The 16,875-nt window shown below is 38.0% G+C and overlaps 1 protein-coding gene across 6 annotated transcripts in view; it reads right to left on the bottom strand.

Annotated features, from left to right (window-relative positions):
- The window catches only part of SIN3A (SIN3 transcription regulator family member A), a 68,628-nt gene that overhangs the window by 35,616 nt on the left and 16,137 nt on the right, over nt 1–16,875 (bottom strand). For 5 of the 6 annotated variants that reach the window (XM_008522261.2, XM_070574626.1, XM_070574602.1 and 2 more), the window contains 7 exons: nt 12,852–13,073; nt 9,052–9,228; nt 4,902–5,008; nt 3,960–4,242; nt 2,703–2,954; nt 1,982–2,134; nt 1,683–1,841 (listed from right to left, as the gene is read on the bottom strand). In XM_008522261.2, the coding sequence (XP_008520483.1) occupies nt 1,683–1,841; nt 1,982–2,134; nt 2,703–2,954; nt 3,960–4,242; nt 4,902–5,008; nt 9,052–9,228; nt 12,852–13,040 (1,320 nt within the window). In that variant the 5' untranslated portion in view covers nt 13,041–13,073. Of the gene's footprint in view, nt 1–1,682; nt 1,842–1,981; nt 2,135–2,702; nt 2,955–3,959; nt 4,243–4,901; nt 5,009–9,051; nt 9,229–12,851; nt 13,074–13,179; nt 14,224–16,875 lie in introns of those variants that run through there. The other variant, XM_070574634.1, reaches the window with a different exon arrangement.

The following is a 16,875-nucleotide window of genomic DNA, read 5'->3' as shown; positions in this document are numbered from 1 at the left end:
AAATGAGAAAATTTAAGTCACTAACCCACTTTACAGCCTAAAAGATTTCTACTTGTCTTTTCTATTTCAGTTTGCCTGTCGATTTTTTCCCCGACATTCATAGATCATTTGACTCCCCAAATATTCTCTCTACAATGGTCACAGCATCACTGTGCTATTAGAATTAATATTCTTACTTTTTCCATAGGCCAAAAGTAACTAGCAGAAATCTAATGTCATTGCCTTGTCTTGCTAGCCGTGGAGGCAGAAGAGTGTGTTTGTAAACAGAGAGAGTACATGGCCTGGAGTGGACAGACATCAATCTTTAACCTTTAATTACAGTTCAATTAAAAAAATCATGAAAAAAGCATAGTTTATCTTCCTGACAAGAAATAACTGTCTTCTCAGCAATATCCACTCAGACCAATTTAAGACTGCTCTTTCAAAGGGAATGAATAGGCCATGACACAACTGTCAGGCAAGAATTTACTTTTAAAAAGTCACCTTTCAACTATCTGAGAAGAAAAGCAGACTTTGAGAGAAGCAGCATATCTACCTTTGCCACCTCAGAGTACTCTCTCTTAGGAGCCATACCCTCTCCTTACACCGCCTAAGAAGAAAGCAGGGAGGGAAGTCTAATGACCCAATAGTGTGTTCACCTGTGGGTAATTAAGTGTGGGAGGAGACCAATTCAAGAGTAGAGCCTATCTGCTAACCTGATTCTTGCTACCCATTTAACTAACACTCTTTACTGAAGAGAAGAAATATAAACTATTACTATGTTCAACTTGCTTTCAAAAGGAGAGACCATTAAAAATACTAAAAAATAGTCCTTCAAAAGTGTCAGCAACACTTAACATGTCAGTCAGTCTTTGCAGTTATTTGCTTGTTCACCCCGCCACCTCTTACTATTAGAAATCCCACTAGCTTCTGTTATTATTTAATTAAAATCCTGCAGACATGCCTATCTTTTCCTTGTTATATACTGCTTTAGAATTCACTGAAGCAACATTCAATACATACACCTAGCCCTCTCCCTGGACTACACAAAGAAAAAGGAAACAGGCTTAATTTTCTGCAGGCAGACCATCAGTGCTTACTATAACAAGAAGCATCATGTGACAGGTCACTAACAAGAGTTAAGACCTCCCTCTGCTATAGCCCAAAGGACCTGCCTTGGAAATTAGGATGATACAGAGAAGATCTGGCAACCTAACAAAGAACCTTGGGCAGGATAAGCCTCTAAACCAAAGAGATCTCACAAAGCATATGCAACTTACTCACTTTAGGACCTCAGAGACCACTAACTTATTTCTGAAACAACTACCAAGCTTAAAAATCTTCTTTCTTAGCACAAGGCAGGTTTAAGGAATCAAATCAGAAGAAGAGAAAAATTAATGTCTTAGAAACTCTTGGCAGCAAACAAAAAAAGAGATGTCAGCTAACAGAAAGAAGAGAGAAAATACAGAGAAAACCAAGAACTCAAAAAAGCACAGTAATCTGAGCAATTAGTGGTATTCTAACATTCTTTTGCAAAGCCAGATAAAAAGCTTTGCACTGAGATTCTGTGACATACACCAACTCACTCTGAATTCAGACTCCAACAGTCAACATGCTTAGGAGAACACATGACCAACCCTAGAGTATCTATCCCCTAGAAATGCTCCTGGAAGTCAAAATGAGCAGCTATGGCCCACTCTCACCTTCACTGGAGGGGTGGCTCCTGTTCCAGAGTGCCTGCGGATCTGGCAGCCATTCTGGCTTGGCCTCTGTGGCTTATTGTTCAGTTGGGGCTTCTTCACAGTGCCTCCATGGTCATTTCTGACAGAATCAACCTTCTCAGCAGTTGTTTTGCTTAAAAGCTGATTAAGACACATGAAAGAAATTAATGCTCTTATCAAAACAAATAAATATACATTTAGAAAAAGTCCCCTTCTGATTCCAGCTTCCTGACTTATCTAAGATAATTCTAAATAGTGTAGTTCTTTTTAATAAAACTTACCACAGAGCTGTTGGCATCTGGTAGGAACTGTCCAAACTCTGACAACAGATCTTCCTGATTTTTAAAAAGACGAGCCACCTGGGCATAGACCTCCTGCTCAGTCAATGCTGGAGTGTAGTTTCCTCCAGCTTCCTTGGCATTTCGCTGCTCTTTCTAATAGGAAATTGCAAATGGGAAGAGATCATATTAGAGGGCCACTATTTTTGAATGACTCATTTTTGCAGATGCTCTAGGACATCTGATAGGAATTCTGTATGTTATCTACTCGGGCTGCACTTAAAGTCTATGTTCTTAGCACCTGTTTTGACTGGAAGCTTTCAAGCTGAGAAAGGAGTGGAAGTTGTGGCCGACAATTAATGCTTTTTAAAACTAGGACAGTGTATGTGAATGCTCAGGGGACCACTACCAACTCTTAAAACACACAACATTAGAGAAATTTCTCCTCCTTCTACTGTGGATTAACTATACTACAGAAATCATCCTCTAAACTTCCAGGATAAACAAGCATTCAGTTCACAGGGCGGTAACTTTAAATATCCTGACTGGCTGCTACAAGGCAATTAAAGTCAGGCAAATCAAACTGGTTTTATGAACACACAGTTTCCAACTGGTTAATTTCCAGTAAGAGTTAGTGGACACAGTAATGGGTATTCAAGTTCTTAGACTAGATGCCCTCAGAAGGTAACCTGGTTAAGACAGGTTGAAAGGGCAACTCTCTTACCTGATATGTGTGCAAAATCTCTAGGAACGCTTTGTAGATATCTGGTTGGCCCTGGAACCTGTTCTTGATCTTATTAACATAGTTGATGGCATGATTAAACTCCACAGGTTGATTGTTCTGCAAGGATGGGGCCGTTCCCAAGGAGATTGTCACTGGTGTGTGAGGCTGGACAGGTGGAGAACGTGGGGATGCATATGGTGGGAGCGGGGGAGTCTGCTGACTGGCTGGATTATGTGCTTGTAGTTGGGAAGGCTAAAAAGAAAAAAGTCTTTACTCTCCTCAGAAACACAGATAGTTTGACACAAGAAAGAAAGTTCAAACTAAAAAGAAACAAGGTGTCTGATCAACTTATATCCTTTATTCACTCTGGCCACACCACTTTAGCCCCACTCAAATCACGCTGGGCAGGGGTGAGAAGTATAGAGGTTTCACACATTCTAATACAAATATTTCAGTCTCGAATTTTCTAAATACAACCTTAAAAGTGGCTACATTTTCAATAACAAGGAAGAATTTTTCATTTGCAATTTTTAAGCTCACTAGCTCAACAGGTGGAAATAAAATAGAAAAAACACATTCTACATAGATCTTTAAGGTCAAAAAAGACAATTATTGCAGTAGCTCCACATAAAAAGGCTTCTAAACCAGCTCTGTCCAATAGAGCTAATGGAAATGTTCTTTATTTGTACTGTCCTATACGATTGCCACCAGCCACATGAGGCTACTGAGCACCTTAAATGTAGCTATTGCAACTGAAAAACTGAATTTAACTAATTTAAATTTAAATATGTGGCTAGTGGCTATGTATTAGACCATGCAGTTCTACACCAAGAATACCCCATCATCATCATCAAGGGGATCTGCTTAGCTTGATATGACTTAATCAGGTAAATGGAGTAACTTTTGTAAAATGATGACCCTGTGGGCAGTAGCATAATCTGATCATAAGATGACCACTGCTGCTTGTGCTGTCAAAGCACTGCTACACAAAGTTGTCATCTGTTGGGATGTTCATGGCTTCAATAAGCAGAAGTTCGGGGAAAAAGAATCCTTGTAGGTTGCTGGTCTGTTGATTTAAACACATATCTAAATATGTAGTATGCAAATATGAACCATTTTATAGGGATGTGACTACTGCATCTTCTCCAATGAAATCACTGTAACTTGTGTATCTAAGTCTTATATAAAGAGAAAACATCAAAGGAAAAGTCTTTATAGGGGATACATTTCACACGATGTAGTTTTCCAAGTGCTCACCTTGCTGACTTTGGCAGGTGGGGGCTGAGGAGCAGGCTGGGCAGGAGCTGGGGCTGACTGGGCTGAAGGCTGGGAAGGATGCTGGGGTGGTGGTTGAGGCTGGGGCTGGATGCCATGGGTGGGGATCTGATGAACCTGGCCAGGAGTTGTCACATTCACCATGTCATTGGTTTGCACCTCAATCTTGTAGCCAGGGGGCAAGAAGGTATTGAAGCCCATTATCAGGTCAGGGTGGCCTTTGAACAGCTGGGACACACGACTAATCACTCCCGGAGTGTCGATGCTGATAAAAAAAATAAAAATTAAACTGACAAGCTTATAAACACCCTAATAAGAAAAAAAATTCACATTCCAGTAGATTCTCTAAACAAGAAAACAGATTAAAATCAACCTGCATATTACCAAATTAACAACACACAAAAAACTCTGAAATTCCAAAGCCATTTAGCTTTATATTCAAAGAAGCTTGGTCAGAATTTTAAACAGAATATTCATTCATGATAATAGTCCCCTCAAGTAAATCTAAAGCTGCAATTCCCATGCAAGACCCAACCTTTGATCTATCAGTATAAATCATTATGTACCTACATTGCTCAGATGAGTTACTCTCTTAAAACAGTAAACCATGCCAGAATATTAGTATATCTTAAATCAATTCAAAGAGCAAGTAGCCTAATCATCACCAGTCTACTTCCCTGACTGAGACGAAGTATTAAGAAAAATTTTAGTCAAGAAAAACTTACCAATAGGGAGAAAACAAAGCTCTAGGGACTGTAATTTTCACCAATAAAGCAATACACCAAATAGAAAAGCATGACCCTAAAAACAAACCCCCAAAACAGGGCATCCTTTATCTTTCAGCAGACGAGAATAAGCTATATCCTCCCTCCAAAATCAACAATCCAAGCACACAGCTTGAGTACAACCAGATATATCTTTTACCTCTGGGATTTAAATTCCTTCATGATGTCAAGGAAATCATTGTAGACCTGAGGCTGACTACCAAATTGCAGCTTCACCTGGTCAAGATAGGACAGCGCATCCTCCACCTGAAGCAGGGATAAAGCTCAACGTTATAAAAAGAATAAGCCAAGAGTTACAAAAAAACCACAAATGATTTATGCCTAAATAAAATTAACATAGTAAATAAAACAGAAATATATTGTAAAGATACATGAAAGTATTAAAAATTAGTATAGCAATTCCTTCTTTTTGAAGGATAATTTTAGGGAAGAAAACCTTTCCTGTTTTGGGGCATATATGTTAAGACAGCTGCAGCCACTGTATACGTTGTGTGTTAAGAGTTGACTGTGTCATTAAGTTTGATGCCAATAATAAGACTCAAGCTTAAAATAAAAATCAACTCATAAAATCTGCAGCCTTGTCTTAGATAATTTTGGAGAGACTGATTAGTGAAGAAGGATCACATTAATCTATCATTCATTTATTGGTTCATTGATTCATTTCAGAAATACCTAGTAAGCTACAAGAGAGCACATGGGAACGGCACTCCCCGCAAAAAACCCATTGGGACATAAGGGAAGGCTTACTCAAGAAGTGACGTCTAAACTGAGTCCTAAGGATGAGTGCAAGTTAGCAAGAGTGACGGCCCGTGAGGAAAGTCAGAGGAAGCAGCATGGGCAAAATTCCAGACAGGGCACCATACGGGACATTTGGAAAACTGAAGAGAGTCTGGTTTGGCTGGAGCATTTGTGATGAAGAGAAGGAATGGTGGCAGGAAGGGTGACGAGATCAGACAGGAGAGGAAGCAGGACCCAGATCCTAAAAGGCATTCTAAATCTTGTTAAAAAGCAACTTAGATTTTTATTATCTGCATTTTAGTGTACTCAGTTTGGCTAGGGTGTTGAGAATAAATAGGTGCAAGGGCAGGACAGATTGAAAGGAGGTGGGAAAACCACTTATGCTATAAGGCCAACTCATGTGCCAACTACTATGGCTTGAATTATAGTACTGACCAAAGGAAGAGAGAGAACAGGATAGATTCAAAAGCTTTTTAGGGGATATAAGTGACAGGGTTTGGGGACTGACTAAATATGGGAGATAAGGGGGAGGGAGCATTCACTAAATTGTAAATTATTTGGGCATTCACAAAGAGGAACAGATTTGAAGGGTTAGAAAGTTATGAGTTTGATTTAGGAAAACTTAATTTTTAGTGACTCAGGAGACATCCAAGGGAATTATCCACTAGGTGTTTCCTATATACTCTGGAATTATTTCAAATTATACAAATATCAACTTTAGACAGTTTCAGAAATAAATATCTGATTTGATAAGCTCTATTCTTGTGATACATTGTGAAACAGGACATTTATGTTCAAATAAACCATTAAATGGTATTTCAAGAGTTGCCCAAACTTCCCATGGCCACAGTTAATCAGAGCATTTCAGTGTTGCTAGAGCACAGATTATACTGTATACTTGGTCAAAAGCCCACTCATTTGATGGTTGGTTTTTCTGTACTTTACAAATAACACAACAATTTCTGCTGAAATTAAATGGACTATTTAATTCATGTTCTGAACGCTCCATACTGAAATGTTTCATTAATGACCAAGTTAATGGAACATAAAACTCATTAAGTTTACAGAAGGAACAAAGACTTTGGAAGATATTTAAGAATAGCATTCACAATCATATGACAAAGGAGAAGTAAATAAACAAACATCCAAAAAAGAAAGAAAGAAGAAATGACTACAGAAAAAGTGCAGAAACCCAAAGGAAAGAAATGGCATGTGATGTGTGTATGTTTGGAAGAAAAAGGTATTTGAAGGTCATAGTTAGCCACTGTTAAAAATTAATTATAAAATAACATTATGCTTTAAAAGTCCAGCATGACATCCACATCATAAAGGAGATGATACTTGCACATAATAGTGAGGAAATTCTTTCATTACCTAAAGTACAGTTCAACTTTTTATAAAAGCATGTCTACAGTTCTAGGAACCAGAGCTTAGAAGAAAACAACAACTTAGAACTAGTCATTTAGAAGCTACAGATTTAAGGAGGCACTTGGAGAGACCTTTAGATTCTGGTGATGCACTCTCTTGGCTCACTTCCACAGGCATTTGTTATTAAGGTCCCTAACCTCCTGAAATTCAAAATCTTGTTTGGGAGACAAACACAAACTACTATAAAGAGAACTTGCTGAAGTATGTGCCAAATATCTATGCTGCTGGCATTCAACAAATAACTAAACCACACTAAATATGCCTCAAATTATTCAAATCCTCCTTGTTATCAATCTGCCAAAGACAAAAAAGAAAGTTTAGACAACGTTGATGCTTGAAACAACCTAAGTATTCTCACTGAACACTTCCTTATTATAGAATATAAACAGCTTATTGAAGTCGATTCAAATGCTTGTAATGCATTTTAAGACTGATCCAAAAATGGAAGGCAATGCGGGAATACTGAATTAAATTACATGGAGGCACAAGAAAGCATTTTACCTCTCCTCATTAGAAAGGAAATTCCACAAGTTACTATGCTCAGGAATTACACTCAAGAGCTTGTAATAAAAGAACAGAGCAAGAAGTCCTAAGGCTACCTGTGACTCACTCTATAACCCCAACTCCAAAGCCCTTTCTTGCTTCCTTGACAGTTTCTATAAAACAAAGCACAATTTATATACTCATACCTAAGTGGGGAAGGTGAGTAAAACAGGTGCTGAGCTTTGATAGGGTTGGCTGAAAAAGGCTATAGAAACAAATATACTTTTGTTGGTTTAATAGCAAGTTTATAAGCTCTTTTGCAAAATTAAGGTATTAACTGCTGAATATGATATTAATATGGAATTAAATCACATCAAACCAATTAAAAAAAATATTTTCAGGACTTGGTGAAGGGCTAAGTCCATGGCAATAACACATTTTGGTACACAGCCATCATTCTACAAGATGTTTAAGGAAAACAACAATATCGCTTACACAAATTTTCCCAAAGCCAGAGTGAAGTTTCAGGTCCAAATTATTCATACTCTCTTTAAAGGCTATGCTTAACTATAGTCAACTCTTAATTACTTAAGCTAATATAGACAAAGTAAATTTTACAAAATCTCTCTTTCTATATAGGTCAGCTTTGGTATGTTTTATATTTACGTAGCACTTAATTTCCTTTTAGGCCAATATTAAACTAGTTGCTGAGAACCCAAACCAATAAGGGCAAGGGTCAAGGAGAGCTAGATTAAGTATCGAGGAAAACAGAAGGCTGAAGTATTTACTATACATGGATGTGTCCTGCAGTGGTATATTGTTCATTCCTATCCGTCAAGCTATTTGATATAATTAGGCTGAAATGACCAAACAAAGATTCGACATCTTATCTCTTTATAGTTCTTTAATTTTATATTTCTCACACTCGATTTTAAATTTTACATAAATGTAAAATTAGAAAAATTGAAATCACACATTTTGAAAAGTAACACTCAAGTAAGCAGAGAGGTTAGCTGAGAACACAAGCTTCCCTTCTCCACAGATGCCTCATGAATTTCAAAGCACTTAAAACCTAGAGCACATATTCAGCAGAACAGATAAAAACACTGACACTTCATTCACAGTTATAGTCTTCCCTCAACTTTATAAAGCTTCTCCAAAAAGGAACATGTGTTTTATTAAGGATGGACCTGAAGATGCCAGCTAATTCAGCTGTTTATAAACAGGAATAAAAAGATGAAACCATAACATAATACCGGGCCCAGTTACTGTTCAGGACTGTAGCCAACCATGTGTGTGCTCAATAAAATCTTACACCTTGCTAAAAACTAAGAGTTCAAAAGGAGGCATCTAAAATATGAACTTTGTTTATTGCATATGCAAATAGCCCCTCAATCCTGTTTGAGTACCATGCATTCCTACATTCCAAAAACATTTCTTGAATATATTCTCTGGATCAGGCACTGGTGCTAAGATGGGAAATCTAAGTAGGTTTCAAAACAAAAACAAAGTAAAACTTCTTGTGATTCAGCTTCTAGTCTAGCATGTTCAAAGTTTCAACACCACTACTAATAGGCTGAAGCCAATATTGCCAGTTAAGAGAGAACCTTGTTGACAGGAGAAAAGGAGCTGAATACCACCTTGAGCCTCTGAAATTGCTGCTGTCCCTGCACTGGTGCGACCGGTGGGGCTGGATGAGCATGACTCTGGACCACCTGGCCTCCGTGGGGCTGCACAGCTGTTGGGTGATGATGGCTGCTATGAACCGCTGCTATGGTAGGCCCATGACTGCCAGAGCTCTGCGGCACAGCAGAAACCTGGGGTGGACAAAACATAGACAAGAAACTTGAAGGCTTGTGCACTCTTCCCCAAATGTGTCTAAAACACATGTATGCATATCTTTGCATACACAAAGATAACTAATTAGAAACCCAAATTTCCCACAAAAGGGAACTGGTAGAATAAATTATAGCCCAGGGCTGGCCCGGTAGCACAGTGGTTAAGTTCACATGTTCTGCTTCTCGGGGGCCCAGGGTTGGCCGATTTAGATCCTGGTGCGGACATGGCACCGCTTGGCATAAGCCATACTGTGGTAGGAGTCCCATATATAAAGTAGAGGAAGATGCACATGGATGTTAGCTCAGGGCCAGTCTACCTTGCAAAAAGAGGAGGATTGGCAGTAGTTAGCTCAGGGCTATTCTTCAAAAAAAAAAAAGCTTCCTTAAAAAAAAAAATAAATTATAGCCCCCCCATATTATAACAGAATTCTTGACAGCTATTAAAAATTATATAGCTTGGTACTTCTCAAACTATCTGTGGTGAAGCACCAGTTTTTCTTTTTTCATAAATTCTAATCCATCACAGGCCACTATTTTTATAAAATACAATAAAAATGAATTACTGGAAAAGTGAAATAAAAAATCCATACGCCATCATTTTCATTATTAGATTTTAGAGATATATAATTACAATGTCCAATCACCATGAAAGTTTCTAAACACTCAATTTCTGTACTTCTCTCATTACAGACTAGTAAGAAAGTATACACATCAGCCATCTGTGGACCACATTTTGAATAGCACTGATATAGATGCACATATTTTAACACCAAAAAATGTTCACAATCCATAAATTGAATGTATTCACGTGCTGCTTACGGATTTAAACTTGTAAATAATTTTTTAAAAAGCACATTACAAAGCAGTATATATAACCAATAAAAAGATTTTAAACCCTGGACAACAAATATATAGCAACATGTCAGCATTTTATCTGGTGGTGGTGGGATTAGAGAAGATTTTTACTTTGTTTTGTTTATTTTACTTATCTTTACTCACTACTTCTGAAGTAAAACAAAAATTTCTCCCCTATTGTTAGTGGTTTGGCCTCAAAGATATTTCTTCTCTATTCTCTCTCGCTCTTTCTCATCTTCTTTTAAGTTTAGGAGTGAAATAAAAGCAAAAGCCCCTTTCCTTTTTTATTGCAAGAAATGCTACATAAAATTCCCAAAGCTTTTAAAAATTTTCCTATTTCAGAACTGTTAATCGCTACAGAAGACAACCACAGACAACAGACCTGATGTACCACTTCTCCAAAATAAGGAGACTAAATAACATAAAACCTTCTCTAAACGATGTAAGTTGTGTAGCGTAACTTAAGAAAAAAGACTTTTTTCAAGTCCCCAACAAATTTATAATGACTACTGTGGGCAAAGCAGAAGGTGGGAAACAGAGCAACTCCTTACAGATCCACAGAAACAATACAAGACACATTAGCAGTAAAAAGAAACTAGACAATTCTAAAAGCTCTACTCTCTCTCTCCCAAGAAGTGTTACTATTCTGAGATTCTATACTCCCAACATGCATGTGTTGAACAGGTTTTTACAAAACTTAATTGGAGTTTATAAATATTTGAGATGGCTGGTTTTATGAGCACATTACAGTTTCCAATATAGGAACAAATGTAACTATCCCAAGTGTAGGAAAAGTGTCATGAACCTGTTCAGATAAAAGTTAACTACCCAAGGAAAACAGGCAGTCTTTCTTCCAAGTCCTAACTTACAGATTCATCACATAGCAGTCCTCTGACCATGGCCTCCTGCCCCATATGAAGGCATTATACTGCTACAAGGGGGACTCCTGAAGAAGAGTGACACCTAAGGAATCAACATTTCCTACTTCACCTGGGTTTCCCTCTTCTTTGATTGTTTCTTATAATACATTCCTAGAAATGGAATTGGTAGGTCAAAATAACTAAAGAATATGACACAAACTGTCAAACTGCTCTCAAGAAAGATTATGCCAATTTATGTTCCCAGTACCAGCCATACCTTTTTAAAAGTCACTAACAAGTTAGGTTGAACAAGGCCTCTCCAGACCAGTTAAATAAATTATGGTTCAGACTGACCTGGAATGGAATATTATAAATAGAGTGATTTTTAAAAAATAACTTGGATCAAACATATATATTCAAGTGGGAAGTGGTCCACTATATAAAAAGTAAAAAGAGCAAACAGAAAAATAGTATAGACTGTATGATCCAAATTGTGCAAAAAGAAATGTGCATCTAGATAGCTAGGCAGGTAGATAGAGACATGTATATGCATACAAAATTTTGGATACCCAACAAATGTACCAGTGGGATAAAGTCTGACGGGTCAGAGAAAGAAGTCATCTTACACCATTTTTTTTAAACCATGGTGATATTTACTTTCATAATTAAAAAGGGCAAACAACAATTAAACGTCTTCCATTTTTAAAAAACAGAGTGAACAGATGAGAAATGATCAGTGTTGGTCGGTACGTGGAGCAACAGGAACATACAATGCTGGTGGAAATATAAATTGGTACAACTCCAAAAAGCAATTTGACATTACCTGCTACAGGTGAAAATATTCACACCCTATGACCTGGCAATCTGTCGTCTAGATATACTCAAGAAACTCTTCCTCACATGCCCTCAAACCTGCTAAGTGCTCTGCAAGAAGATAAGGACTCTGCACCAGAATGTAAACCAACTACTTCGATAATAAGCACACTGTTTAATTCAGCTGCTTTTTTTTTTTTCCATAGCAAGACTCTTTTGGCAAAAAAAACAAAGTGGTGTGTCGATTTAAATGCTAGTACAAACTTATCTTGTCATGGATTGACACTATGAGTATCACCGCATGAGGAGAAACACCAAGAACATTCACAGCAGCACCTTTACAATAGCAAAAATCTGGAAACAACCTGACTGTCCATCAACAGAAGAATGGATAAATTGGATATGTTCATATAATTCATGACAGAGTAAAAATGACTCAATTACAGTTACACGCACAAGTATGGATAAGTCTTGGGAACCACACTGAGTCAGAATATACACGTTTTTATCTATATAAAAGTTCATAAATACCCAAACTAATTTTATTGTCTAGAGATATAAATAAAATGACTTTAAAAAACTAAAGAAAGTCAAGGGAATGAGAAACACAAAGTTCAGATTAGTGGCGACCTCTGAAGGGAGGGAAAAGGAAAACGGATCAGGGAAGGATACACAGTGAACTTCAAAGGTCATGATAACATTTTTGGGGGTGGGGTGGGTGAGGAAGATTGGCCCTGAGCTAACATCTTTGCCAATCTTCCATTTTATATGTGGGATGCTGTCACAGCATGGCTTACATGGTATGTAGGCCCGCGCCTGGGATCCAAACTTGTGAACCCCAGGCCACCAAAGCAGAGTGCGCAAACTTAATCACTGTGTCACCAGGCTGGCCCCAACTTTTTAAAACTTGTGTGGTGAGTACATAGTGTACATTGCTTTTGTTATTTTTTATATTTTATACATATCCCATATGTATTTTTTTATATCTGACTAAATGCTTAACAAAATTTTTTTAATTGGATGAGCACTAATGCTCCTCCATGACCCCAAGTCCCTTGGTGGGCTCCAGCTTACCTGATAGCTGGGTGTTACAGAGTACTGAATTCCTGTGGCTGACTGCATGGTCTCGGACACAGCTTCATACACAGGAGGGGCAGGGGCGAGCACCCGGTGCTGGTGAGGAAAAGCCTCTGTGCTACCAGGGAGCCGACGTTGCTGGGCCGCATATACCGGTGATTCCTGGTCATCCAAACGGCGCTTCATTCTGCACTCATGCTCAGGGATGCACTACAAAACCTGTAGAAACCAAAAGCAACGACATGCAAACCAATTCGTACTCCAATCCAGCATGATGAGTACAACTTAGGACCCGTTTAGTATAAGTTTGGTATATTAAACTTACCCAAATTTAGTATAAGCTCAACTCCCATAGGCGATTATCTACTTCATCCTAGAGATGACCACTGTGGTTTCTCTACAGTGCACACTAGGGTGGTTTAAGTGCACGCTTGTACACACCCCCCCCCCCCACAGTGAACAGGTTATCATAACTTGAAGCCAAAAATTTAAATAATAACAGAGTTTAAATTAACTTGGTACTGCAGAGTTGAAAACCTCCAATTTAAAAACACACAAATACACCTTTTCTCTATTCTCTAGTCTTCTCAAATGCCATCATTCCTAATATTTACATATTCATATGCTACAAAAACATTCAAGTGCTTCTTCTGAACTCTTCTCAAAACTTAGTACTATAATTGTGATCTAATTTTAAAAATATCAATTGTTTCAACAATTAAATGGTATCATGGAAAGAGCATTGGGCCAGGAATAAGAAGACAATGGTTCTAGATTTGCCAGTTTAAGAAGCTATGTACATTTCAACAAGTTCCTCATTCCATGTGAGTTTATTTCTCCAACTATAAAATAAGAAGGTTGAAACAGGTCATTTCCAAGGTTTCTTCTGGTTCTAACATTCTTTAACACTAAAGAGATTCCAGACTCCCTTAGCTTAGTAATCCCTCTGTGGGGGATACTTTCTTTCCTGCAGGACACAAAAGTCTAGTTATACTATGGTCAGGAATCCAGTCAGGTCTTTTCAGAGCTTCTCCAACATCAGTATCACTAACACAAGCACATCAATAAGAAAGAATGCTCCAGTCATCCCAAGACAAAATGGGGCCAAGTCCTACCACTCTTTCATTCACAGAAAAAAAAAACTTACAAAGGATACCACTCCTATGGTAAGAAGATAAAAAATACAGTAATAGTAGGACATCTCACGAGCCACAGACCCTCCATCTGAAGCAAGGCTCTTTTTGTAAATGAATAAAAACAAGTCTACCTAATTTCTAAGCCCACCCATCCCTCTTTTTTTTATTCCCTTGGATCATGCAAGCCCTGAAGGGGAAGGAGTCTCATAAGGACTCTCCCAAGTTGCTTCACCTCTTCTCTGTCCTCACCATCATCCTCAACAGGCCTGTTGCTCTATTCCTAGCCTTGAAATAGTGTCTCAGGCTTATCTCACATCTTACAAACCTAAGTTAGACCACATACAGCAGCACATACAGCAGCATAATTGTTTCATTTGCAAGTCGGCCTTTTTTTTAATTTTTTTTTTGGCTAAAGAATATTGGCCCTGAGCTAATATCTATTGCCAATCTTCCTCTTTTTGCTTGAGGAATATTGGCCCTGAGCTAACATCTGTGCCAATCTTCCACTATTTTATATGTGGTTCGCCACTAGAGCATGGCTGCCAATGAGTGGCATAGGTCCGCACCCAGGAACTGAACCTGAGCCACCAAAGTGGAAGGCACCCAACTTAACCACCAGGCCACAGGGCTGACAAGCCAGCCATTTGTAATATAATCTTTTTGTAATCTCAAGCCACAAATATTCTCTTTCTGTTGACTATAACTTTAGATCAAAGGACTAAGTCTCCCAAATTTATGTGTGATAGTATGTTGAACTCAGTTAAGTGGAGTTGAAAATATGCTGCTGACAGCTGCTGAAGGGAAATAATTTAAAATTTCTTAACTGGTTATGTTTCCCTAGGCTTTTCTAGCATGAAGTAGCATGTTTAGCTCAATATTTGGAAACTTTTCAAACATATTAAGAGGTTGGAAATATAGATTGATACATGGTATTTGATACTTAAGAGCCACCTGCCAACTGACTATGAACACTCAATCCTGACCTATTTTGGGATGAGGAAATGGGTCTAAGAAGTGGACAGAGTGAAAAGTCTTAAAGACTTTTTGGCTGCTACTTCTATGTACACCCATGGTCAGGGTTTGGTCTTGGGTTCTGCTTGTTTGAAACCTAGATGCTTAAACTCATCTGAGACTAATTTCTGTAGCCAAAAGCCAAGTCAATACCTCATAAATGGAAAATCAAATTTAGATCAGAAGAGCATAGCATACAACTAGAGTGCCTGTCAAGACCTAGATGCTAGTCCAAACTCTTGACTCGAAGCTATATAACTTTGGTCCTGTTCCCTTATCTGCAAAAGGAGGTGATTAGACTAAATTAGTGATTTGCAAATACTGGTCTATGGACTAGTCTACAGGAAAATGAAAGAGAAAGGGAAAAAAAGGGATTGTGATGCATTTTTCATAGGTTAAGCATTAAAGTATTATGCTTTATCCTGAGATCATATCCTGTTGTTTTGCTATTAAAATATCATTTTTTTAAAATAAAATGATTGTGATTTTATAAAGCATTTAACTTTATTAGCCTCTACAGAGTTTGCCTTCCAGACCATCTCCATGACACCAAAGAGGCTGCCTAGAGTCTGTACTTTCTCTCAACCATACTTCAATGTCTTTAACGATCATTACACTTAGTTCTATTTCCTAAATAGTTCTCAAATCAAGTGCTTCTTCTCCAGTCATACAGTCAATCCCTCATTTCAGAATCCCAGTATCCCTCACCCCAATTGTTGTCAACACTCTCCAGCCTTTCTCCTGTCTAGTCTACCCTCTATACTGCTTTCAAAGTCGTCTGCCTCAAATGCAAATCCAGTCCAGTTGCAAATCCATCACTGGCTTCCCACCACTTAACACAGCAATCCAAATTCCTAAGTTTAGCCTACAAAACTCTTCCTTACTGATTGGGGGACAATTTAACTTACCAATTATCTCCTTCCAGCCCCACCCTATCACCCAGGCCTATCGAATGTCTTCCCACTCCTCTAAATAAGTCTCAAGTCTATAAGCTTCTTCAAGGTAGGATCCTTTTCAACTTTGTCTGCATTTCCCACAATCCTAACACTTCAGAGACAGAAGGCAGAAGGGAAAGAATAACAGTAATAGCTAACACAACAACAGCATATATTGAGTGCCAAGCACCATTTTACACAACTTAAAAATATTAATTTAATCCCCACGATGATGCTGTAAGCAAGGTGCTGTTATTCTCTATTTTATAAATGAGTAAACTTAAATATAAAGATTAAGTAATCTGCCCAAGGTTGTACACGTAATAGGCAAAAGGGGATATGAATCCATAAAATCCTCCTCCAGAGCCGGGACTCTTAACCAACTTACTATCCTACCACTCACTCACACAAGAAGAGAAGAAACGAAGGAAGAAGGATGAGTCCCTTTACTTTTCTAGGGCACACATGCATGGAGCAACTTCAGCTTTCCTCAACTGCTCACAAAATTAGCTCATTCATCCTTTCTTCTGTCTCAATCCAACAAAAGCAGGCATGCTTTGGCAGTATTCATTCAATTAGCAAATATTCAGTGAGCAGATATAAAAGTGGTAGATGATCCTGGCCCTTGCCCTATAAAGGCTTAAAACCTAGTTGGGAAGACCATACACAGCCTCACTAGTAATCAAAAACAAAAGAAGTAAAATGATATCCCAAAGCAATAGGCAAATATTAAAAGAGAATGATGATATTCAGTGTGGGTGAGGGTATCAGGAAACACTATTGATGGAAGTTTTAATTGGTATATACTATTTGGTTGGCAACTTGTAAGCATCTATTACAATTTTTAATTAAGTTTAAAACATGCTTATCTTTTAATGTATCAATTCTACTTCTAGGTCTCTATACTATACATTTGCTAAGTATTTTTATTGCAGCAAA

Source organism: Equus przewalskii, chromosome 1, assembly GCF_037783145.1.
Source record: "Equus przewalskii isolate Varuska chromosome 1, EquPr2, whole genome shotgun sequence".
Taxonomy (NCBI): Eukaryota; Metazoa; Chordata; class Mammalia; order Perissodactyla; family Equidae; genus Equus; species Equus przewalskii.
Note: the sequence above shows the minus strand (reverse complement) of the source record. Positions and strands in the feature narration are given on the sequence as shown.